This window comes from Mustela nivalis (assembly GCF_964662115.1).
Source record: "Mustela nivalis genome assembly, chromosome: 14".
Classification (NCBI taxonomy): domain Eukaryota; kingdom Metazoa; phylum Chordata; class Mammalia; order Carnivora; family Mustelidae; genus Mustela; species Mustela nivalis.
In genome coordinates, this window is record NC_139033.1 from 20,234,701 (window position 1) to 20,259,420 (window position 24,720).

The following is a 24,720-nucleotide window of genomic DNA, read 5'->3' on the forward strand; positions in this document are numbered from 1 at the left end:
AGCGGGACGGCGGGAGCTGCGTGCTGTGCTGCGCCAGAGGGGGAAGAAGATAAAAAGAAGCCATTAAAGAAGTTTGCCTCCACGCGCGTCTCCGTGTCGTTCTTGCGGGCGAGAGCGACAAGTGGTGCCGAAACCCGGGAACTCGTGCAGAAGAGACGCGCGGAGTTAGGCAACGATCAGGTAAAGAGTGCACCTATTTCTGTCTGGTGACAGGGAAAGTTCCTCAAGTCGAGGACGAGCGTAGAAAGCTTTCCGGGACGGGAAACGAGATGGCTGCAAAGTTCCTAGGATAAGGACGAGAGTAAAGCTTTCTGGGATGGGAAACGAGATGGCCACATATAAAATGTTGGGCCGCTTTCTGATATCCTTAAAGCAATTGGTACTCCTTTAAAAAATAAAACAGCTCGTTTGTTTTTGAGAGAAGTGGGACAAACGGCTCCTTGGTTTTTGGAAAGGAGCAGAGGAGGGAAATCTCCCAAAAGCCAAAAGGTGAGCAAGATGCAAAAGGAGCTTGCAAAAAAGGAGGAAAAGCTAAAGAAGGCTATGGCGCAGCTCAAAATGCAGGGGGAAGTTATGGCGCAGCTGAAATTAAAAGCGGAAGAAGGAGCTATGGCGCAGTTACAAAGACAGAAGTGGTAGATAACTTAGATCCTATGCCCACGCGCCCAGCCCCAACAGCGCCACCTTACGAGGGGCCTCCTCCGTATAAACCTTGCTGCACCAAGGCCTGCTATTGTGCGAGCTGCACCGCACGAGTGGCTGCCATAGTAGCCTCTCAGGAGTTTGGGTGGGAACAGGATTCTCATTCAGTCCTAAAATCCCCACTTACTCTAACTCCACCTTTTTTGGCTATAATTATACCTACCAAGACCCGGCGCAAGGCGCGTCAGTCAGCTCACCTTCTAGATAGGTGGCTGCTCTGCAACGCTGCACAGGCATGTACAGGCTTGGAAAGCCTTCACTTTATTTATGGGTCTACATGGCGTAACTGTACGTACAACCATCACGTAGGCTCTCGATTTGAAACAAATGTTTCTTGCAATTGCACCTCAGCTAAGCACATAAGTTACTCACCAACGCCCGTCTGTGTTAGAGCTCCCTTTCTCTTCATAGTTTTTAATGCTTCTACTATTAACAAGTCATCTAGTCTCTCTTGTGAGTCCCAGAATTGTCTGCTATCAGAATGTTGGAACGCCACGGTGGGAGACTCAGCAGTAATAGCCAAGATACCGACGTATATCCTGATGCCAGTACAGGTGAACCCCGACAACCTGCCGGTGCTGCTTCGACATAAACGAGACTTTGGAATAACAGCAGCCATTATTGCAGCTATCGCAGCATCCGCCGCCGCTGCTACTGCTGCCGCGGTAGCGTTGACAACCTTGGTACAGACAGCCGCCACGCTCAACAACGTCACAGGAATGGTCGCTGAAGCATTGGCTACGCAAGAACAAATTAATGGACATTTGCACGCTGGGATCCTTATTGTGAATCAAAGGGTTGATCTTGTACAGGAACAACTTGATATCCTAGAGTCAATTGTGTCGATAGGATGCATACATAATATGGCCGGACTTTGTATCACCCCTAGCTCATAACAACTTATCCTTAGCAGCTAACCTCTCTAGACAGTTAGGAAATATGCTTAATGGTACCTGGAACCGTCAATTTCAAAATTTAACTAGGCAATTACGAGCTCAAATTATATCCATAAATTCTACCAAAGTAACTATTGCACCTGTTAGTGAGTGAAAAAAAATGTTACAGCAACCTGTTTCGTTCCTCAAACAGTGGGCCGGACTTGGTGCCATGGCTGTTCTCTTAATCACAGCTAACGTACTAATGTTACATTGGGTGTGTGGCCGTGTCCGTCGCAATCAACGACAACAACACCTCATGGTTCAAGCCATGATGGCTCTTGAAGCTAGTACCTCCCCCCAGATATGGCTAAGTATGCTAGATCGGTAGTCAAAGACGGGTAAGACTGATCCCACACCATAGCAACCTAAGACAGGGGCTCTTCCACCAGGGAGAGTACCCAATGACGGGTAAGTATGTGTGCTGAGGATTGGCAACCTAAGACAGGCACGTTCTCAGCCATAATAAATACATAAAAAAGGGGGAGATGTCGGGAGCCAGTACAGGAGGCCTATTCTAAGAGCTGTAAGGGACTGAATATGACTGGCTGTTCATTTAGGTCCACTCACGCGGGAGGTGCATGGGCACTGCGGTGACTGGCTGGGCGGGCTAAGCTGCCGGTGTATACATGCTTGAATGTACTTGTAGAGGGGCGGGCCCGCCGGGAGCCAGGCCATGCCGCACCGCGCCGGCCCGAGGGGGCCGCAGCCTGGACCATGGCGGCGGCAGCAGTGGCGGCGGGCGCTGAGGGGCGGCGCGCAGCCCTGGAGGCGGCAGCAGCACCCGAGCGGGGCAGCGGGAGCTGCGTGCTGTGCTGCGCCAGAGGGGGAAGAAGATAAAAAGAAGCCATTAAAGAAGTTTGCCTCCACGCATGTCTCCGTGTCGTTCTTGCGGGCGAGAGCGACACTCAGGGACCCAGGGGACCATGGAGGCAGGGCCCCGGCAGGAAGGCTGACGGCCGCGGCACGCAGACAGCAGGTGGGACGTTGGCCTGTGGCCCGGCTGGCACCTCTCCTGGCAGCCCGTGCCATGGGGGCTGGTCAAGGCACGGCTGTGCGTCCCGCCTCGGCACAGACAGGCCCACGGGCGGGCCGAGAGGGGTCTGTGCTGACACAGAGCAGAGTGCCCTGTCACAGACAAGAGCCCAGTGTTCTCCCGGAGGATGGGGGCCAGGGGGAGCCCAGTGCGGGGAGACCGCCCCCACCGGCGCAGAGCCGGCGGCCAGTGCTCTGCAGCGCAGGAAGAAGCGTCCTTCATCTGGAGACTTACCGCAAAGACACGGCAGCCTTCAGAAGGCACAGCCAGACAAAGGGTGAAAACCGGAGCGCCTGGAAAGGGGGTCACCATCCCCGGCCCATGCCGGCTCCCAGGACCCACATGCAGGAGATGGGGTCCCACAGAGCTGTCGCCCACGGCCGGTACATCATGTCCCTGCCTTTCTGCAAGCACGAAGCTGCATTGGGGCGGCAGCTCTCCCCGCGCCGGCCTGTACTCAGTGAGGCCCCGGGGGGATGACACCCAGTGTTTCCTCCTCAGGGGGAGAGCTCGGCTCACAGGCCAAACACCAGGCTGTTCCGGGCGCCCACGCGGAGGGCCAGCCGGCGGGAAGGAGGCCTAGCCTCGGAGCACATGGGACAGAGACTTCCCAGCCGGTCTCGCCCTGTGGGCCCCTGGCCCTGTGGCTCAGCGACCCTGGAGAGGGACAGCTGGGAGCGTGGGTTTCCCCACTCTGATGTTTTTATTAAGGACGCCTGCTCTTCACCACTGTCCCAGTGGAACCGCCTGACCCCCATGCCGCCCGCACCTGACCTGACGTTTCGGACGCTTGGCCACAGTGAGCACAGACACCGCCTGTGTGTGGAAACGGTCCCTTCGAGGACGGCAGGAACCCGCCGGTGCTAATTAGAACACCGGGCACGATCGCGGGCCAGTGGCAGAGCTTCTGAGCCTGGAACCACCTTATTCTGAAGTCTGGACAGCCCTGAATGAGGAGGCCAGAGCCTCAAATCAGAGGGTTGCTGGCGGCATCCGCTGCTTCGCGACTCACGGACTTTACTCACAAGGGGGCATCTGGGGCTGCGAGGAAAACCCGAGCCACACTTCCACCAGCTCTGCTAAATGACGAAACGCACACAGTTGTTTAAAACCCACAGTTAGGGACCTGCCTGTGTCACAAGCCATTGCCACGACCCCGCATGCTCCCGCACAAAGACCACGTTTGGTCTGCGGGACGCCACCATGCTAGAGGGGCGCGCAGAGTGCAGTATCTCTCTCCATGGCCCCAGGAAGCCCCTTGGGCTTTCCGTCGAGGGACAAGTCCTTGCTGGCCATAAGCGCAGACGGCTCTCTGCACATGGGGCTGGGCAGGTGCACCGGTCGTGGCCATGCAGCGTGGGGGGCACAGGGGCGCCGGCAGAAGCTTGTGTGCTTGGCAGACCCACTGCTTGGACGCAGCAGCAAGGGGAGGGGCAGCCCTGTGAGACACGAGTCCACGTCCTGTGCAGGTCGGCCACGCTGGCCACGGGGCGGGGGTCAGACCTGCATTTTATCTCCCTTGGTGTGGTTCTTGGCTGCTGGGCGGCCGTGGGATCTGAAGATCCTGATGCTCACACTCAGACACCCCTGCATGTTTGCCATCAGGCACGAATGTCGTCTGGGAACACCCGTCCGTCTGTCCTCTGTGGGAATCCTGGCTTTCCGGGTGAACAGCCCAGTCCTGCGAGTAGGAGGCAACACCCACTAGGACGACTCAAGTAAGAACCTGTAGGCCGACCCTAGAGTGATGGAAACGAGCTGAGAGTGCACACGCCCACCTTCGAACCCCAGGACGGTTTCCGGGGGCGCCGGAACCCTCGCTCCGGGGCCACAAGCTGCGTGAAAGAGTGAGTCACCATGGTGGCCCGGTCCCTGCCGGCTTCCTTGCTCTGTCCATGCCCTCCCTTGGGGCTTCTGCCCGGACGTGGCAGCAAATACCATGTTCTGTAGGGGTCCAGGTAAGCCGAGAAGCCAGGTGCCAGGGAGACACTGGCACCCCAGGGCACAGCCACCCTACGTGCACCCGAGGCCAGAGCCCCCCTGACCACACCTGTGCCTGCAGCCAGGAGTCACGTGCCAGCCCCCCCCCCCATGCTGCTCACATGGCCGGGGGGCCCCCCAAGGTCCCGCAGAGGGTCCACAGCCAATTCCACCATCACCAAAAGGGGCCTCGCTGCCCCTTGACCGTGACTGGGAGCCAAACGGACGGCACACGCTGTGAACCCGACGTGCTGCTTCCAACTTCATGAGACCGTCCCTGGGTTTCCGGTTTCAGCGACCTTTGAATTATTCACACACATGCGCCTCCTGTGAGGTGGGTTGGACGCTGTCGAGCACTTGTTTGGGTGACTCGGTAAGCAGAGCTGGGCGGTTTGACCCTGAGTCAGAGGTCAGCGATGTCCCCCAGTTCGCTGCTTGGGCCCCTGCAGGGCTGGTGGGAACAGGGGACCCTGCTCTGGGGATGGGGCCCAGGGAAACCAGAACCAGCAGAGCATTGGTGGCAACGTGGTTGGCCCCGGCGAGGGGACCCTGCAGCACGAGGCCGTGGCGTGTCAGCAGCCACCCTGGAGAAGGACCGGCCTTTCCGCACCCCTACTCTCCCCCCCAAAAGGGGAGGCCCACAGCAGGCCCGCCCTCCCTGCCCAGGACCCAGGGGCCGGGCCTCTGAGAACCCAAGCTGCCGGCCCCTGGACAGGCGCAGACAGACCTCCTGGGTTTGCGACACCCGGGCTGCACCCGGGGTGCAGGGTGGGCAGCCTGGGAGGGCCCAGGAGCACGGGCCAACATGCTTCCCAACTGTGGGTATGAACACAGGAGCTCAGGAGAGACGACACGGGCCAGGGTCCCACAGGCTCCTGCACCCGCCCGTTGAGATGCTCTCGGGCCGCACGCACAAGCGCGGAGGGACCACAAGAACACGGAAAGGCCCTCCCCACCCCGCAGTCCTGCTCTGACTGTCTCTGGGAAGGATGCCGCGCGTGTCGCGGTGCGTCCTGGCTGCGGTCACTGACGCTGCGGAAAAGGAGCAGGTCCTCCCTCTGGGGCCCAGCGGGAGCACCTCCGTCTGCAGAAAATGGCGGCTGTGACTGAGACGCCTGGGGTTGACGGTCTGGTCAACGGCGGCAGGGGTGGGAACCGCACGTTTCTATGGGGCTCCCCGGTGCCTGCGACGGCCTCCGTCGGCCCGGACCAGAGCCCACCTGCCGCAGACCCACCGGCCGCAGGGCAACTGGTGGGCTACGTGGCTTCCCAGGAACTGCCCGTGGCGTGGCCCGGCTCCTGCAGAGGCAGAGCGGGCGTGGCGCCAGAGACCGCGTCAGAGGATACGCGAAAATAGCTCAGCACAGAATAAAACTTGTGGTTAGTGTGCTTTCGCGGCAACGAGACGCTTTTCTATTTTCATTTGTTTTGTAATTGTGCGCAATTTCTATTTTTATCCAATTTGTGGTCCACCAACTGAAAAAGAAAGCAAACCCCCAAAGCCCCCCCTTCATAACTGCTTACCTCACCCCTGCACAGACACACACTCACTCTGCTGCGGGTCCATCAGAGAGCGCCAGGTTACTAATCTACCTCACTCCTGCACGGATACACACTCACTCTGCTGCGAGTCCATCAGAAAGCGCCAGTTACTAATCTACCTCACCCCTGCACAGACACACACTCACTCTGCTGCGGGTCCATCAGAAAGCGCCAGTTACTAATCTACCTCACCCCTGCACGGATACACACTCACTCTGCTGCGGGTCCATCAGAAAGTGCCAGTTACTAATCTACCTCATCCCTGCACGGACACACACTCACTCTGCTGCGGGTCCATCAGAAAGCGCCAGTTACTAATCTACCTCACCCCTGCACGGATACACACTCACTCTGCTGCGAGTCCATCAGAAAGCACCAGTTACTAATCTACCTCACCCCTGCATGGATACACACTCACTCTGCTGCGGGTCCATCAGAAAGCGCCAGGTTACTAATCTACCTCACCCCTGCACAGACACACACTCACTCTGTTGCGGGTCCATCAGAAAGCGCCAGCTTACTAATCTACCTCACCCCTGCACAGACACACACTCACTCTGCTGCGGGTCCATCAGAGAGCGCCAGTTACTAATCTACCTCACCCCTGCACGGATACACACTCACTCTGCTGCGGGTCCATCAGAGAGCGCCAGGTTACTAATCTACCTCACCCCTGCATAGACACACACTCACTCTGCTGCGGGTCCATCAGAAAGCGCCAGTTACTAATCTACCTCACCCCTGCACGGATACACACTCACTCTGCTGCGGGTCCATCAGAGAGCGCCAGGTTACTAATCTACCTCACCCCTGCATAGACACACACTCACTCTGCTGCGGGTCCATCAGAAAGCGCCAGTTACTAATCTACCTCACCCCTGCACGGATACACACTCACTCTGCTGCGGGTCCATCAGAAAGCGCCAGGTTACTAATCTACCTCACCCCTGCACGGATACACACTCACTCTGCTGCGGGTCCATCAGAAAGCGCCAGGTTACTAATCTACCTCACCCCTGCACGGATACACACTCACTCTGCTGCGAGTCCATCAGAAAGCACCAGTTACTAATCTACCTCACCCCTGCATGGATACACACTCACTCTGCTGCGGGTCCATCAGAAAGCGCCAGTTACTAATCTACCTCACCCCTGCACGGATACACACTCACTCTGCTGCGGGTCCATCAGAAAGTGCCAGTTACTAATCTACCTCATCCCTGCACGGACACACACTCACTCTGCTGCGGGTCCATCAGAAAGCGCCAGTTACTAATCTACCTCACCCCTGCACGGATACACACTCACTCTGCTGCGAGTCCATCAGAAAGCACCAGTTACTAATCTACCTCACCCCTGCATGGATACACACTCACTCTGCTGCGGGTCCATCAGAAAGCGCCAGGTTACTAATCTACCTCACCCCTGCACGGATACACACTCACTCTGCTGCGGGTCCATCAGAAAGCGCCAGGTTACTAATCTACCTCACCCCTGCACGGATACACACTCACTCTGCTGCGGGTCCATCAGAAAGCGCCAGTTACTAATCTCCCGGGGCAAGTGCTGACAGCACCTGACGTTTTCTGTTGAACACCATATACTTTTTGCCTTTCACATGCAAGGTTGAGGGGGGTTCACCCCCTTTAAACACAAAACCGGCCCTTCCATCTGCCTTCACTTCATCTGAAATAATTTGTAACGTATTTTAAATACTGTTTCAAGTTGTTAATTTCTCCGTAATGTCTACACTGACAGATGAACGCCATTCTGAGGCCGGGGTGGGGGTAGGGCTGGTGGGGGGGGTCCAGTAAGGTGTGAGCGCAACAGCAGCCCCCAGGGCCCAGGGCCGCCTTCCCTAGTCCTCCAGGCGTCCTCCCTCGAGGGAGCCCAGAGGCGGTCCCCAAGGAGTCGCGAGCTTTGCATTTCAACACAAAAGGTAATGTTTGCGGCTGCTCCCCCCAGGGCAGGACCCAGGCCCCTTGCCGCTGTAATTTCAAGAAATGGCCATTATTCCTCTGCTGCCCAATTCTCTCTTCTCCTGGAGCTGCCTTATCCCCACCTGCACCGGCCACTCTGCTCCGAGCAGCAGCAGCGGGAAAGGGAGTTAAGTGTCCAGTTACGGAGCTCGGCTAATGCGGCATTGTTCGTCCTCCGTCCTCCGGGGAGGTGCGGCTGAAATCGTCCAACTGGCTGCCGCGTGTGGACGGTCCCTGGCCAAGCAAGCAGGTACTAATTGGCACCAAGCACGCGGCCACAAACACCGCCCCACGCCCTCCCACCCGCCCCACGCTGCTGACTGCCGCCTGGGCGGACGGCTCTCTTGCCGGGGGCTCCATCCCCGGCAGGATTTCTTCTTAGCTAAATGGCATAAAATAAAGACACAGGTGCCCTGCTGAGCACCTTCTACCTGCCACATTCCCCCAATGACAGGTTGGGACCCACGGGTCAACAGGGGGAGTGGGGGGGCAAACTTGCCCCGTCCCCCGCCTGGAGCTCTGGGCAGGAGAGTAAAGCCGTCGCACATAGCCACCGAGAGTCCCGCCACCGGGCTGGCCAGGAGGGTCAACGATTGTCGGCAACGCGTCAAAGTCCGCTGACGTCCACACAGCAGCCAAGCTCTGTGCCCACACATCCTCCACGGGGTGAAGGGTGACACCTTTGGGCAGTGGTCACTACCTGTGTCTTGGCTACCAAGGGGTCCCCAGGTGACCAACGACAAATGTTCCAACTTGAAAGCCAAGAACCTTATTCCCCTCCAAGTGTCTGGCGTGGGAGATCTGCTCCCGGAATCAGCCCCATTGTGGGCGGGAGACCCCAGCCCGGTCCCGACTGTGTGTGGCTTCTCTTCCCTTGGATGCTCCCTGATGCCCGGTGCGTCCGGGCAGGGCCGCTCTCCCTCCCGCGTCCCGCTTGAGGAATCCCAAAGCAGGGAAAAGGACAGACGACGCGCTGGGAAGCCGACGGGACCAGCCCGTGGGCCGACCCAGGAGCTCCGGGAGCTGCGGCCGTGGTCTGTGTGGAGCAGAGAGCGCTCCTGGGCCGGGGCCACACCCAGAAAGCTCCACCTTCTCCAAGGAAGGAAGTCTTTAAATCGACCTTCCACACGGAAGGTGGGGGCGCGTCCACGGAGCTCCCACAAACGCCGGCCAGTGCTCTTTGGGACTGGCTGTTAGGGGACCCCTGGGATGAGGGGCGGCGGACGGCCATCCCAGGCTGAGCAGAGGAGGGGAGGGGCGGGGAGGGCGAGGCCCTGGGCAGCGAGCTCTGTGCGGCACGTGGACGGCCCTCCTGGCCTCTGACAACAGGAACCTCCTCAAAAATAAAACATCTTCGTTTAAAGGTTTTATTTATAATCTTTTAAAACTGCTATTCCAGAACACCTTAAAAAAAGGAAAAACTCCCAGGGCTGAGTCTCCTGGGACTGGCGGAAGGTGCCCCATCCACACGGCCCACCCGCGCTACCAGGGACGTGAGGCAGATCCTCGGGCTGTTTCCCAGCTGCCCCATCCCGTCTGAACCAGCCTGCCCCGGGGGAGACGAGGCACAGGCAGTGTCGTGCGGACGCGGCAACAGCACACCCTCAGCCGCCCACACGAGGCCCAGGCCACGGCCCCACCGACCACGGCCTGGCACGCGGACTGCCCCCTGCGGGCTTTGGGACTCACTGGAGAGGCTTCCCGTTTTCACACAAAGCTAAGGGTTGGTGACGGCAGCTACGGGGTCCCCGCACTCCGCCACCACACACAGAGAAGCACAGACCGCAGAGGCCCACGCCGCAGAGCTCATGCGCCTGGCTGAGAACGGGAGAAGCCACGCCGGCTGCGGCCACGGGGGCCGCTCCAGCCGCTGCTCCCACCTCTGGGCTCGGGCGCGTCCCCCAGGGAAAGACCCCGGTACCTGCACGCTGGGGTGTCCTCCGGCCGATGCCTTCACGGCCCCCCGGCTCCCCTCCGTCTCGTAGTGGGCTCTGTGGTGGGGCTTGGGCTGCACCTCGATCCTCAGCTCGTAGGGTCCCGAGCGCGACGGCAGCTGCCAGTCCAGGGCCGGGAGTGACGGGCTGAAAGGGAACACACAGGGCGTTGCAGAGCGTGCCGAGCGCGGCCCAGCACCACGCCCCGTTAACGTCCCCGTCAGCGAGGACAAGGTAGAGCCACCGGCTACGGGAGGAGGATGACGCCACGGCCCGTCTGGTCTTCCGGACGACGTTCTGGAGCAAGAGGGAAACACCCTCCACGCATGACCCTTCCCTCGTGGTAACAAGGCTAATTATGAACCTCCTTGTCAGACGGGTTCCAGAACTGAAGACCTTTCCCAAACCACCAAAGAGCGAGCCTGTCCTGAGAGCCGGGAGCCTGGCCCCAATGCCCCCGCGGGCAGGACCTCAGGGTCTGGACTCGGCTGGTCCTTTCTGCTCGGTGTGACCACAGCCCCTCAGGCTCACAATCCGTGTACGACACAGGACAATTCTAGTCAGGACCACGAGGACACGGGGAAACCACGGCGCCGCACACTGTCACCTGTGCGAGCTGGTTCGTCGTGCTGGCTCTGGGGAGGGGACAGGGAGGGTGTGTGGCAGGTGCCAGGGCTGTGTGCCGAGCCCGCAGGAAGCACAGTGGTGCAGACGATGAACGTGAGATTTTGCAAAAGGAGGCGCCCGTCCACTTGCACCCAGGTCCTGCTCTCCCTACAGAGGAGGCCTCTGGGCCTCACCCTGTAAACTGGTCATGGTCGGCCATAAGGAGCTGCAGACAGTGATGTCCCCACAGGACCAGGGTCTGGCCCAGAGGCCGCCTCTTCCCCCAGAGCCCGTGTCTACGCCTGCCATGCCCATTTTGATTCGGTTTCAATAAGATGAAACCTGAGGCCCAGGATCTGGTTGGCATATTTCTCACTGTGTAGACAAACCTCAGGGATCCCTAGAGCAACTGACCCGGCGCCGCGACCAATTAAAAGTGGGACAAAGACACGTGTGTGTGGAGAACCCGCATCTGCCCAGGACAGGGCCGAGGTCCACGGGAAACGCCAGGGTCCTGAGCGACTCACGGAGCCGCCAAACGGGACTTCCTGACAACGGGAAAGTCACGGTGTGGCCGCAGGCGTTTCCCAGACGCGGTATCGGCCACTCGCCTGACTTCCGGGGACACCTGCACGCGGAAGGAGAAGGGCCTCGGGAGCCTCGGGAGGGGGCGCGGCGGTCAGAGACCAGGCACAGGGACGCCTGACCGTGGCCAGTCGGAGCGCCCCCGGCCCCTGGCCCAGCTGCAAATCTCACGCACGCTATCCGCCTCGGCCAAGACTGTCCGCCGTCCACGGCAAAGACAGAAAGGCTTAGGTCCATCCACCTCCTGAGAAAGAAAGAGCCGAAGGGAGGGCGGCAACCAGTCCCGAAAGTTTGGGTGACGGGCACGTGCCGTGAACGTGACAGAGGATGACATCCGCGGCGCTGACGGGCTCTCGGACCTCGGATGGAGTCTGCACACCCTGTGTGTGGCCCGACGGGGCAGTGACAGGCGATGGAAGCGGCGATTCGAGTGAATTCAGCGGCTGAGAGGCGAGGCCTGAGCCTGGAGAGACGGGGGGACCCCACAGCCTCGGCCCCGCGTCCCCCCCCGAGGAGCATCTGCTGCGGGCTCAGCCCAGCTCCGGGCTGTCTGCCGAGCATCCCGGCGCGGTGCGTACCCGGAGCCCCTGCAGGTGACGTGGCTCTTCCAGAAGCCACACAGTCAGCGCGATCAGGAAACCCCGGGCCGCAGACCACGGACGCTGTCTGCAGTGGCCCACGTGTGCCCACTCCTGCGTCTCCACAGCTGGGAGCGCGTGCGTGAGCCTTCTCACGGGGAAAGGGACACATTGTGACAAAACGACACGGAGGACTGGATACCCCGGCTTTTCCTTAAACTAAAGACGTCTCCAGCATCTGAGCGTTTAGTTAAAATGACACGACATCACGACACCCGTCCCGCTGTCACTGATCAGCACCACGCCGGCCGCTGTGAGAGGGAAAGGTCCTGAGTGCGGTCTGGGTCGCCCTACTGGTCCCTGCTGTAGCCCAGACGCAGGCTCCGTCCAAGAGGCTGCACACTCGAGGCTCCCCACATGTCTGCAGACGGCGGCCGGGGACACTGGGGCCCCTGGTGACCTCGCGGATGCCACTTCTCCGTAGATACAAGCCGCGGGAGCAAGACCACCCCCTGACTTTGGCAATGCCTCCAAAGCGCCATGAAACCTCCGGCCCGGCCCCAAGAGCTGGCTCCCGCCCGGCTGACCGCCAGCGTCCTTAGGGTCACCCGCCGCCACAGACCGTACTCACCCTTCCCGGCCCACTGGGCACGCGAGTCTCACAGGTAACGATTTATGCTTTCTCGGGCAGCGGGACGTGGTCTTGGGGACTCCGTGTGAAACACTAACTCACAGCCCGCGACCCAGGAAGAGCACTCGGTGGGGCGACAGGAGCCGGCCGAACTGCCTTAACTTGAGGCACCAACGCTCTTGTCCCCAAAGCCAACGGGTCCAGATGCAGCCGCCGGGCCTGGCGCAGAGGGGCCTCTGGGAGGTGTGCAGCCACGAAGGTGCACGTCCCGTGGACACACTCCCGGGTTTTCTTCTAGAAGCATCTGTTCCAGGAAAAGCCGAGCAGCCCCTACAAGCCACGTGGTTTCCCCGAATTCTGGAATGGCTCACGCCCATAAGAAGAGGACCATGACGCTGCCTCGCTCAGCAGCACGGAAGGTTACTGAGGAGCAAAGCAGAGACCCAAGAGCCCTCTTGTCCCCCAGAACCCACCAGGGTCCAGGCACTCACACGGCAGACGGGCTTGGGGATGGCGGCTGAGGGGAGCTCGGCAACTTTCTGTGAATCTGGATTTCTTACAAATCCCAGAGTTTTGGAAGTGCCTGCTCCTGTGGCCTGGCCGGCTCGGGGGATCTTTGGTTGTGAGGTCGAGCCCCGGCCAGAGTCTGCAGCCAGCACGGGAGGGTCCTTCAGTCTCTCCCTTTGCCTCCACCCCTGCCCCCAAATAATAGAAGAAATAAATTGATTTTTAAAATCCTCATCCTCGTGCTTGGGAAAGAGAAGTTCAAGCCCTGTGCCCGTTACTACTGTCACCGCCCCCACCCAGAAGAGGCCACTGAGCTAGGGTCGCCCATGGGCCCCTGCCTCCCACCCTGAGTCAGTCCTGAGGTCCTGCGGGGTGCGGCTCCAGACAAGGCATCACTCCCCACCTGGGGTAGGGGCTCCCGCGCCAGCCGCCCACCCTCCCCTTCCGCCGGGAGTTCTGGGCCCTGCAGGTGGGGGACCCAGTTGACCCTGCCCCGTGTACTGGGGCGCCCGTGGAGCAGCACAAGGGGAGCGGGTCACAGTCTCCCCGGCGCCTCTTCTGTGCGTGGGTGAGGCCTCCTGTGGGGAGAAGGGGCCCCGCACTCCCAGTCTGAATCAGCCTTGCCCGCAGAGCCGCTGCCACAGCCCATTTCCCACGAGAAAAGCCTTTCAACTTTTACTGAACCTCTGTGTTCCCTCCGCATAGGAAAGCACGACCTTGACACCGACGTGCTGTGATCTGCAGTAGAGAACACCTAGCGTTCCGCCCCTGTTGGCCCGGCCAGGGTGGAGCCCCGGAGCGGCTGTCCTGGTGCCCCGCAAGGCCCCCCCGTGGGCCACCGCGGGCTGCCTGCTCCATGCCTCGCCCGGATGCTGAACTCAACGCCCTGCTGGCCGACCCTCCTGGGCGCTCCGTGACCAGCTCGTAGGCAAAGCCAGACGCCGCGCGGTGACTGCGTTCCCTCCAGCGTTTCTGCGTCGGGGACCCAGCACCCTAGGGGCTCGGCCACTGCGAGAAACGCTGAGCCGTGGGCGACTGTCTGCACCTGGAGCCCCAAACCAGTGTGATCTGACGACACCGGCCCAGGCTCGGCCGCCCTGGCCAGCAGCCGGGAGACCGTGGCTAACGGGGCCGAGGCAGGACTTAACGATCTACACCATCTCAACAGGGAGCACGGGCGCCCGAGCGGGACACCAGACGTCTGCCTCAGAGGGAAGTGCACACGCCATTTTGCCAAAACCTGAGGCCAGAATTCCGGCAAACACCCAGATTCGGCACCGACTAGGAAAAACAAATCAAAACAGGGCTTCCCAGGGCAGACGAGCACAGCAAGCAACACCGCAGGGGCAGCTGTGGGACTCCAGCCGGGTAGGGAGCCTGATGGCTCACGCTCCGGTGACTCTAAACACGAGTCCCCAGTTTGAAAGACACGCAGCGCGTCTGTCCGCGCGACAACAGCGGGACGGCGAGGCCGTGTGCTGAGACAGCGGGGTGGGGGGGCGGACAAGTGCTGTGAGCCAGGGGACCCTGTGATGAGTGTTGCCCACGGTTTTCTGCAGTAGGAAGCGGAGTGTGGTTGTCACGGACGGGGCAAAGCGAACATCTCGGCCGCTGCGGCTGACTGGGCCGGGGGCTGCCGGGGCGCACTCTGCTTCTCATTTTCCTAGAATTTCAGTGTCTACGGCCGAGAACGTTACTTGGAGAGCTGGAAACACAACCCGGTCTCCAAGGCCCTGCTTCCTCCTGCTCCTCGCCGGCCCGGTGAGGAGCCCAGTCTGGAAAGCGCCTAGAGCCGCGGCGCCTGACGGCCCTCCTGGATTCCCTGGGACGCCATGGCCCCGGGGTCCGAAAACTGTGCACAAGTCAGCTGGTTCCGGAATCTCGGGGCAAGCTTTCCTGCCGCCGCTGGAGCCCAGAGGCGAGGCGAGCCTTCTGCCTCAACAATTTGAGTAAAATCCCTTCACTTCTGAAGTTTCCAAGCCCTCAGGCCCACACAGACTCATCACTCAGAGGAAAGCTATAAAGGCTTTCATGAGTCCTATTTTCCTGAAGTAGCCGAGCCTGTAAACTGGGCACTCAGCAGACTCAGACCCGCCCAGAGGAAGGACATCAGAAACCGAAGGAAAGTGATGTTATCAGAGTAGCACCACCGTCTTCTCAGGGTTGGAGGCCAGAGGCCTGCTCACTGCTCCTTGTTTGTTTTGGTTTCCCTCTCCTTTTGAGCAGGGGTTATCCCGGGTTCTCAGGCCCTCAGGCAGGGGCTCTGGGCACAGAGGCTGCGGGGCAGGGGTGTGCCTGGACCACACAGGAGCGTGGCCTGAGCCCACCCACCTCCAACCCCAGCTCTGGGCTGAGAAAGTGCCTCCCACACACGGGAGGTCGACCTTCCTGGAGCCCGGCCCCGAGTCCTGTCCTGAGGGAACAGGTGGGTCCGCCCGGGACGAGTCCTTGGCCAACAACCCAGAAGCAGTTCCCGGGGCTGCGGGCAGGCACCCCTCCCTGGGCTCATCCTCCCCGCGGGGCCCACCCTCCAGGACGCCTCCCTCCCGCCTTCCCCCAGAACGCCCGAGGGAGGAGCAGACTCTCCCTTCAGTGAAGGGGCGGCCGGGCCAGCAGTGGGGAACAGACCTTCCGGAGGACGTCCCTCCCAGGAGCCCTGGGAACTCTTGGATTCTCTGGGCTGTCGCCTCACCCACAGCCCCCTCTGCTCTGCCACCAAAGGTGACACTGAGCAGGACCTAGGACAGGCCGACAGCGGGGAACACGGCAGCCAGGAGGAGGCAGGAAAGGCCCAGGGAGGCCGGGGAGGCCGTCCTCCGCAGGCTCCCGAGTGACAAGGGGAGACCCTGCAGCCGGGGGTCGCTCCCTGCCCCCAGCCCCCAGCCCTCTCCGTGGCCAGGGACCCGTCCTGGGATAGCATGACCCTGCCAGGAGGCCTCTGGCCCTGCATGCCCCCTCCCCGGGCCCCATGTGCAGGCTCAGAAGCGGGGAGCCCAGAGAGGCCCTGTCTGTCTTCCCCCAGCTCCCGGAGGCCCGGCCAGGCCCGTGTCTGTCCCGTCACCAGTGCAACTCATAATCAGCCACAAACCGAGAGCACGGGGAGAGAGGACAGCACGGCCTCGGCGCAGGGACGGTTCTGACGACTCAGCGGTCCCTCGGTGTCCTGCTTTCAGGGCCCCCATCCGGGCAAGGAGACCTCCAAGGAGGCAGAGGCCGTCATCCCGCTCTGGGACCCCCACGGCACCCTCGCTCAGCACCTCTACTGCAAGGACACGTCTCCGAGCCACCATGACCCCGTGACCCCCATCCGCGTCCCGCCCGCGGGCTGCCCTGCGCCCAGACGGGTGGGGGTGGGCTTCCCGTCCACACCTCCGGGCCGCGGCCCGCCGCACCTCTGCCCTCCAGAGACGCGGACCCCTCCTCTCCCCACACACAGATCTACAAATCCAGATGGTCCCTGCCTTCACCTGGGCGGGCGACTCGGTGAGACACAGAGAAGGAGCCTTTGTCCAGAAGCCCAGACACAGTCGGAGCCGCCGAGAGGGAGCCGGCGGCCGGGGTGGGGGTTCCAGCCTCACCCGAGAGAGGGGGCCTCTGCGTCCAAACCTCGTTCCTGCCTCATTGCATGCCCGCCCCCCGCCCCCAGACTGTGACGCGGCAGGGGTGGGGGCGTTCAGGGAGGAGCACGGCGGGCACAGGCATGATGGAGCGAGACAGCGGACTGGGCCTGTGGGGGACGGCGTTCCGGCCGTCCCTGTGATGTGCCACAGCCCTCAGCTCCCGGGGCAGATGCCTGCGCGCCCCCAACCGTCCCCCCGGGCTTCGAGCGCTGCCAGTACCCTTTGGCAGATGGCACGCTCCAGGTTGCTTGCAGAAGCCGAGAAATCTGGAATCTGCAAGTTCCCGCAGGACGGGGCGCGAAGGAGGCGTAAAGCCTGCAGAGCGGCTCCAAGACAGCGGCCCGGTAATGCTCCGGTCACTCAGTCCCCTCCGCTCCAACAGGGCACCCACGGCATAGCCCAGATGGCTCGGATGCTGGGCTCCGAGACTGCGGGGCTCGGGGCCTGTGCTGGCCTCGAGCTCCTCCCCCTCGAGGAACAGCCGCCTTCCCCGGCACCAAGCTCCTTGGCCCCCACATCCAGGCCCCTGGGGAGGGACATGCGAGGCTCTCAGGCCCTGGTGCTCACCCCTGACAGCGCCGCAGGGCTCTGAGCTGGGAGCAGCGCACCGGTCGCAGCAAACCTGCCCCACGGACAGCCATAGTCACCGCGGACAGTGATGCCAGGAGAAAACCGGCGTTTTCCAGCGGCGTGCGGCCCCTCTGCACATGACCACACCCCGTGGTGGCCTACCGACCAGTCACAGGCTCTGGCCACAGCCCGCTTCGACTTACAAGCCCCGGAGAGTAGCTGGACCATCTGCCTCGGCGGCCTGCAAAGCCACCACTGGACAGAGCTGCAGAGCCCCCGCCTCCCTGACCCCAAGGGCGGGAAAGGCTGTGCACGGTTCCACGCTTCTCAGCTCTGCGCGTGCTTCTGCGCTCCCGAGGGGAAGCTGCTCTGGGGCCGCCCCCAGTGGGGTGGAAAGGCGCCCCCCCGGGCCCTTGCAGCACTGAGCCAAACACACTGGGACACCGGGGCTCGGGGCACACACCCTCTCAGGACACCTGTCCCAGCAGCCCATGTGGGGGCGGCATGCGGACCCCACACCTGCCGCGTGAGAAGGTGGACCTGAGGCAAGTTGCTTTCTTTACTGAAAACCAGCCCAATCCTGTGACTCGAACCCCAGCTCCCAGACGACGGCTCAGAACAATTTATAGATGAACAAACCCCGGCACGATCTGTAAACGCGCTCCGTGTAAACACCCAGGAAACACGGGCAAGCAAGTCCCCCACTTCGCGTGGCAGGTCTGGTCTGCAACAAGGACAGTCCGTCTCCCGACTCGGTGTGACCCCCGGGGCCGACGCTCGGCAGCGCACACGCGGTGGGGGCGGGGGGTGCACGACCCCTCACACACACTTTCCTCAGAGCAGAAATGATTTCTGACTTGTCTGTGGTCAGGGACAGCGTCTCCGGGTCCTCCCTCCCAGCCAGGTCTCCTCACGGTCTGCGAAACCTCGGTGTGGGGCACACGTGACACTCCAGGGACGTGGGACGCCGAGCACAGCCCGGCCTCCCGTGCGCAGGACAGACAGAGCAGGACGAGGACGGGCGTGGGTCAGACGGACAGCGGCACCTCCCGTGCTCCGAGTTCCTGCAGAACCACCTGCGGCTCACGTCTCAGTGGTTTGACTTCAAAATCCAACCGGGGAGCCATAAAGATCCAAACTCTTCCTCCGCTCCAGGAGCGCACGAGCACGTGAGTTCCTCTCTCCTCTTGTGCCATGAACACACACTCGCGACATCCCATCAAGAGCAGAAGGAAGGGGGGCACCTGGGTGGCTCACTCTGCCTTCAGCTCAGGTCATGATCCCAGGGTCCTGGGATCGAGCCCCGCATCGGGCTCTCTGCTCAGCAGGGAGCCTGCTTCCTCCTCTCTCTCTGCCTGCCTCTCTCTGCCTACTTGTGTTTTCTGTCTGTCAAATAAATAAACAAAACTAAAAAAAAAAAAAAAAGCAGAAGGAAGGACCACATCCAGGGAAAGGCCCCGGAGAGGTCGGGCAGACGCCCCCCAGCCTCCCACCCGTGGCTGGCGTCCACGAACCGGATGCAGACCCCAGGCCCATCTCAAGCTGGGAGTCAGGACTCACCGCAAGGAACCTTCTCAGGGCGTCAGCTGTGAACCCTGAGAAACCAGAAGGAAGTTCCTCCCAAGACTGAACGTCGCCCAAGGCTCTGAAAACCTGCTCAGAGCTCAGACCTCTCACATCACGCCTTCCGTGGCAGGCGGTGCACACGCGGCCCTCCCCAGCCCCCACCTCTGCACACGTGGTTCTCCCCGGCACCAACCCCACCCCCAGCACCCCCACCTCTGCACACATACCAGCGGCCCCAGCAGGGGTATCAAGGCTGACCTGTGAAGCTGGTTGTTCCCACTGGCAACCTCATCCCAGAGACCCTCTCCTCTGAACAAACTTAAAACAGCTTACAATTCTGGGTTTTCGGGGGGTGGGGGGACTCTAGCAGGTCATTGCGATTTCTGTGCCTCTCCCAAGTTTTAAGAACAGATATGTCATTCTGTTAAACTCTACAAGAAATTTAAACTATAAAACTATGAAGTTATGTCAAATACTATTGTTAGCTTCACCGACATAACTTTATCAAAGGCAGGAGGAAGGGTCGTCTTTGACTGCTGCGGGCCTATCAGAACGCTCTGCAGGGGGGTGGGGGGTCACCATAAAGGCTGTTTGGAGAAAGAAACCCCCCAGCCAGGTAAAAGACCCCAAAGCACCCAAAGTCCTTGGGAAAGGCCAGTGCAGCACACTTTTCATTAAAAAGCTCCTTTTCCTGGCAGGACAGAGTTAAAGCCACACGCAGTAACAGGAAAGGCAGACGGGTGGCAAATCCCCCGTTCCAGATTCTAGACCCGTGCAAAACGCGGCCCTGGGGCTACACCGGGGAGACCCTGCTGACCTCCTGGGAGCGGGCGGGAGTGTGACAGGAAGTCTGGCCGGTCCACCCTCGCCTGTGGGGACAACGCCCTGACCTCTTGTTTGACCCTGGCCCCAGCTGCCCCGGGGCGCCAGCTGACAGGACCTGAGGGAACAGAACAGGGACCAGGAAACACATCTCCATGTGGAACCAAAACAGGGGGAAAGGTCAGCTTCCCGCCTCCTGAGGGGAGCTGGGGGCCTCCACGGGTTTGGTTTGCAGGAATGTCGGGCGCCCGCTCCCCCCACCTGACCCCACCAGGGAGCATCTGCCCCCGGGGACCATGCGATCCCTGCTGGAGGTCCGAACACAAGGGCGGCGGCGCGTGTCCCCACGGCGCAGTCAGACTCGGCAGGTCTGCACCCATGGTGACCTGCCCAGAGCCCCGATCCCCGCAGACGCCCCCGGCCCAGTGAGCCTCCGGAGAGCAGGCAGCGGGCCGCGGTCAGAGGCACCCTGCGGTCCTCAAGCAGACGCGATGCCGGCTGTTCTGGGCCGAACTCCGTCCCCCAAGACTCAGGCCTCAGGGTCCTCATCCCGGGACCTCAGAACGTGGCCGTGTTTGCACACAGGTCACATTCTTGTGCGGTCACTGGGTGGGTCCTGGTCCAGTGGCTGGCATCCTCATAAACTGGCGACATGTGCGCAAAGACATGAGCACAGAAGAGGCGTAGCCGTCTGAGCCTCAGAAAGAGCTGCTCCCTGCTGGCGCCCAAACCTCTGACCCCAGAAAACCAACGTGTGTTGTGAAGCCACTGGCCAGTGGCGCTGTGACCACAGCCCGAGCACAGACCAACACACGGAGCTGAGCGACATGGCCACACGGCCCTGTGCCTTGGAGACCAGTCCACCTGCAGTCCTGACCGCAGGGTCTAGAGAGGGCCCCAGAGTCACGAGACTGTGGCCTTCATGGTCCATGAAAACGCAGGCGGTGGTGAACCGCACCGTGTGAGCCTGGTGTCGAGCTAGTTAGCTTCGAAATAATCTTATTTTTACTTAATAATTATAGAGAGAATACAGTGGGCATAACTTAAATTTTTTTAAGCGCCTCCAAACAGGTTTTTAAAAATTCCCATGTCGTGCATTAAAGCCCGGTGCCGAGATACGCTTGTTCGATGAGACCTGTGCCCACGTTGGGGTAGAAAGGTGGACACATCTAACACCAGTCAGGAGAAATCAGGGGAAGCCGTGCTTCCTCGTTTTTTCTTGACTGGCGCCTCGTCTACACCACACGCCACTAGAAAGGAGGCGCTGACCGTCTCAGTGTCCTAGGGACTGTCTGTGTCCTGCTGGGGTTTTGCCACAGACTTTCAGAAGGTGCAGCTGGGCTTGCCCGGAACCTACAGCTCAATGACCCCCTTGCAGCCGCAGCCGGGTCCCAGGCCCTTGCCCTGACACGGCTCTCAGCAGAGCCGCCCACACGCACAACCGCGTCACTCTGCCGGCTGGCCTTCCTCACCGCAGGGGGCGCGCTGCTGGAACCCGCGGGCCCCGCTCCCCGGAACTGCTTCCAGAAGGCCCTCCAGCAGAAGAGCGACGGGGAACGCGACGGCGGAGCCCAGGATGCCGGGCCCCACGCGAGCAGCTGTGCTTCCCGGGGAGGGGGCACACCCGCGAGTGAGGCGCGTGTTCGTGCCCGATAAAAATCCCAGAGCAGAAAGCATTCTGCCAGGGGTCATTAGCGGCCCACCTGTCGGGAAAGCAGTTTAGTTAAAAATAAAAACGGCGGCCGAGTGAGTGGGCCCAGCGGAGGGACGGCCGCCTGCTCGCCACCAGGAAGAACGTCAACAACCTGGGCAGCTGCGCTGGGAGCACCGCTGAGCATCTCGTCGCCAGACTGCCAGGGAGCGGGCGCCTGTCTCCTGGGACCGGCACCGTGTGGTGCTGCCGGCTGCGGGGAGCGGGAGCCGGCCCTGCCGCTCTGGGGAGCCGCCGAGCCGAGCCCCATCTGCACGCTCCCGCGGCAGCCGTTAGGAGGGAGGAGGAAGCGGGTGCGGTGGAGGCCGACGCGCAAGCAGGAAAGCGTCATTTGGTTTTAGTAAAAGAAAAAACAACTCGAAACAGCGAGTGCACGGAGGTGCCGGTCTCTGTTGGGGACAGGCCTGCCCCACCGGGATTCTCCCACTGCAGCCCGACCCCCCGCCCTGGGAACACGGCCTGAGGAGGGCCTGGGACCTTGAAGGAGGCTATTCTGTGAGGACGAGGCCTTCCGGGGGTCCTCGTGGGAAGGGGGCTTGGACGCAGACACAGGCAGGTGGTGGGGCGCCGGGCGCCCGCGGGGACAGAGGGCGTCTCCACAGCCAGAGCAGGCGAGGCCTGCCCCCGGACCCCCGCCCCCGGACCCGAGAAACCGGCCGCGCTCACCTGCCGTAGGCTGTCGGGGACCGGGGCCGGGCCCACTGGTAGGGGTGCTGCGGCACCGACAGGTACTGGTCACAGAAGGCGCCCTTCCGGACATGCTGGAAGGACGGGTACTCCTCGGGCAGGAACTCGGCCGTGGGCGGCGTGGTGCCCAGGTCCTCGCCGGCCGGCTCCACCTTGAGCGCCACCGAGGGACAGTGGTCCGGGGTGGTCTTGCGCGCCTTCACGGGGACGCCGTCCAGCTCCAGGCTGCCGTCGGTGCTGAGGGCGTTGATGGCGGCCACGATGGCCGAGCTGGTGTACTGGGTGCTGTTGCCCAGCCACGTGTCGTCGGTGACGCTGACCCGCGGCGAGCTGCGCGGGGACGGCGTGGGCGACCGGTGCGGCGAGCAGGACGGCTGCCGGCCGTTGAGGCCGTACTTCCTCTTGTTGCAGGGGGACGGGGGCCGGGACGTGCGGGCCCCCAGCCAGCTCTCCTCCGTGACGCTCGTGCGGGGCGAGGTGGAGGGCGAGTGCCGGGGGGAACCGAGCAAGCCGCAGGCCCCCAGGCCGCGCGGGAAGCCCTCCTCGGGGTCCGCGGTCTCGGGGGACACACAGGGCGACTGCCACGGGGACGTCTGCGGGGACGCGCAGGGGTACGAGAAGTTGGACTCGTAGGACGAGGCCTCGGAGTTGCAGCTGCGGGAGGACAGGCTGCTGGCGGGGCTCAGGCAGGAGGGGTCCCGGTAGGCCTCCAGGTTGGGCAGACTCAGGGTGGCCGTGCAGGGAGGCCGCCTGGAGCCGGGAAGGATGTCTTCCACCTCCACGTCGTGGAAACACTGGCTGTTGCCGTGGTGCAGCCCCATGTACGACGTGATCTCGATGCGGGGGCTCTCCAGGGCGGGGGCCCCATTGGGCCTGACGTGGCCGGAGGAGAGGAAGTAGCTCGAGGGCCCGCTGTCCACGGCCCCCCCATAGCCCGGGGGCTGACCGGCCGCGGTGGCCGGCACGCCCGGGGCCGAGATCTGCAGGTCGTGGCCTGGAGCCGGCAGCGAGGGCTGAGCCGAGCCGGGAAGCAGAGCGGAGCTGACGCCAGGGGAGGCATAGCTATAGTGCTCTAGAAAGGGGACAGAGAAGAGACGGCGTGAGGGGCCGGTCATCAGAAAACACGCCCACAGCCTGGCGAGCCTGTCGGCACCGCACAGGCCCGGGGCTGTACCCCAGGACACAGCGGTGAGCCGCCACTCAGCTCGCACTGCTCCGAGGGCCCCCTCCTGGCCCACGAGGCCCAGACCCATCCTCCCTTCTCTGCTCTCCAGCACAAGGGCACCCACGGCCCTTCCCAGCACCCTCAGGCTTCTGCCGGCTTCCCTGGGCCCACGGGCCCTGCCTTTACAGGGCCGCCCCTCCTCCTTCCCTCTCCGGAAGCTGCCTTCCCCGGCCACCTCCCAGGTGTCGGTCCCCAACCCACAGCCCGCGGCATCCTGCTGGCTCCCGCCTCCCTCAACACCCAGCGTCGTCTCAATCGACCCCTTCACCAGAGGGCGAGCTCCGTGCGGGCGGGAACCTCTGCCTGCTCTAGTCCTCTCTGCTTCCTGGCGGTCTCTGGAGCCTAAGACTGTGCCTGGCACAGAAAATGTCCCCATATGTTAAACAGATGGATGGGTGGGTGGTGGCTGGGTGGGTTTTAGCTACAGGAACCTGAACATTTAAAGAGACTTAACAAGCTAATCACCGTCAAGGTGCCTTAACCAGTAGCCATAGAGACCGCTCAGGGATCAGGAAGCAATACAGATGCCCGGATCTCTCCCGCGTAAATTCTGACGGCAGCTCGTGGCCTAAAAACCCATGTTTAAAGTAAAAAAAGCAGAGGACATTGATGCACAGCTAGATTGAAGAATCATTATGTATTAATTATAACCTCAATACACTACATTTTGAAAATCATTACTAGTGTAATTAGTAAGTTTTAACAGAAAAACCACATTTCTGGATTTCCTATTTGAAAAGACATTTTATGACATCTTGTACCTGGTTACCGCGCACATAGAGGGGAGCGTTCCAAGCCTCTAAATAATGGAAGCGCCCAGGAAACCGGACACGGGCCTGGGTTAGCACTCATCCCTGAAGGCACGCGGTTCTGGGCAGGGCCCCTTCTGTGGGGCTGGGGAGCAGAGACTCACGAGTGACCAACCGCGGGACATCAAGGGTGTGGGAGAACTGGTCCAAACCGCACCGCGGACAGACAGAAACAGTCTGCCCCGAACGGTGGGGCGTCTACATCTCCTGTTACTTCTTCCCAGGAGGAGCCTGACCACTCCTTGTGGCTACCAGGCTCTCGCCGTCCCTGCTATCAAGAAGTTCTTGCTTCTGCTGCTCGGAAAGCCCCCAGGGAAACCTGTCTGCTATTCCCTAAATGGCCTTTCCTCCTCCAGGCCCCTCACAGGTGGCCCGGGGAGCACACCAAGGCGCGCCCCCTTGCCAAGAGGGCACCAGATACCAGGGTCCCTGCCAAAATGCCCTGCGGGGAGAGCCCTGCTCAGGAAGAGGGAGCAGACCAGAAGCTTCCAGTGGTCCAGGACCCCTGTGCCTGGACGAGACCGCGCGCTCACACACCCAGCCGCGAACTGCCCACCTCCCGTCGCGGTCCCCCCTCTGCTCCCATGGACCGCAGGGCGCACAGGGTCCCTGACACGGGGCATGAGAGAAGGCCCCGGGGCCGCCTTCCTGAGACCCTGCCCCATGTTTGCTGGATCGTGGCGGCCCCAACACAG

At 61.7% G+C, this 24,720-nt stretch overlaps 1 protein-coding gene across 20 annotated transcripts in view; it reads right to left on the bottom strand.

Annotated features, from left to right (window-relative positions):
• The window catches only part of NFATC1 (nuclear factor of activated T cells 1), a 97,054-nt gene that overhangs the window by 60,552 nt on the left and 11,782 nt on the right, over positions 1 to 24,720 (bottom strand). For 19 of the 20 annotated variants that reach the window (XM_082699916.1, XM_082699926.1, XM_082699928.1 and 16 more), the window contains 2 exons: positions 21,971 to 23,063; positions 10,096 to 10,255 (listed from right to left, as the gene is read on the bottom strand). In XM_082699916.1, coding sequence (XP_082556042.1) covers positions 10,096 to 10,255; positions 21,971 to 23,063 — 1,253 coding nt within the window. Of the gene's footprint in view, positions 1 to 10,027; positions 10,256 to 21,970; positions 23,064 to 24,720 lie in introns of all 20 variants that reach the window. The other variant, XR_014303007.1, reaches the window with a different exon arrangement.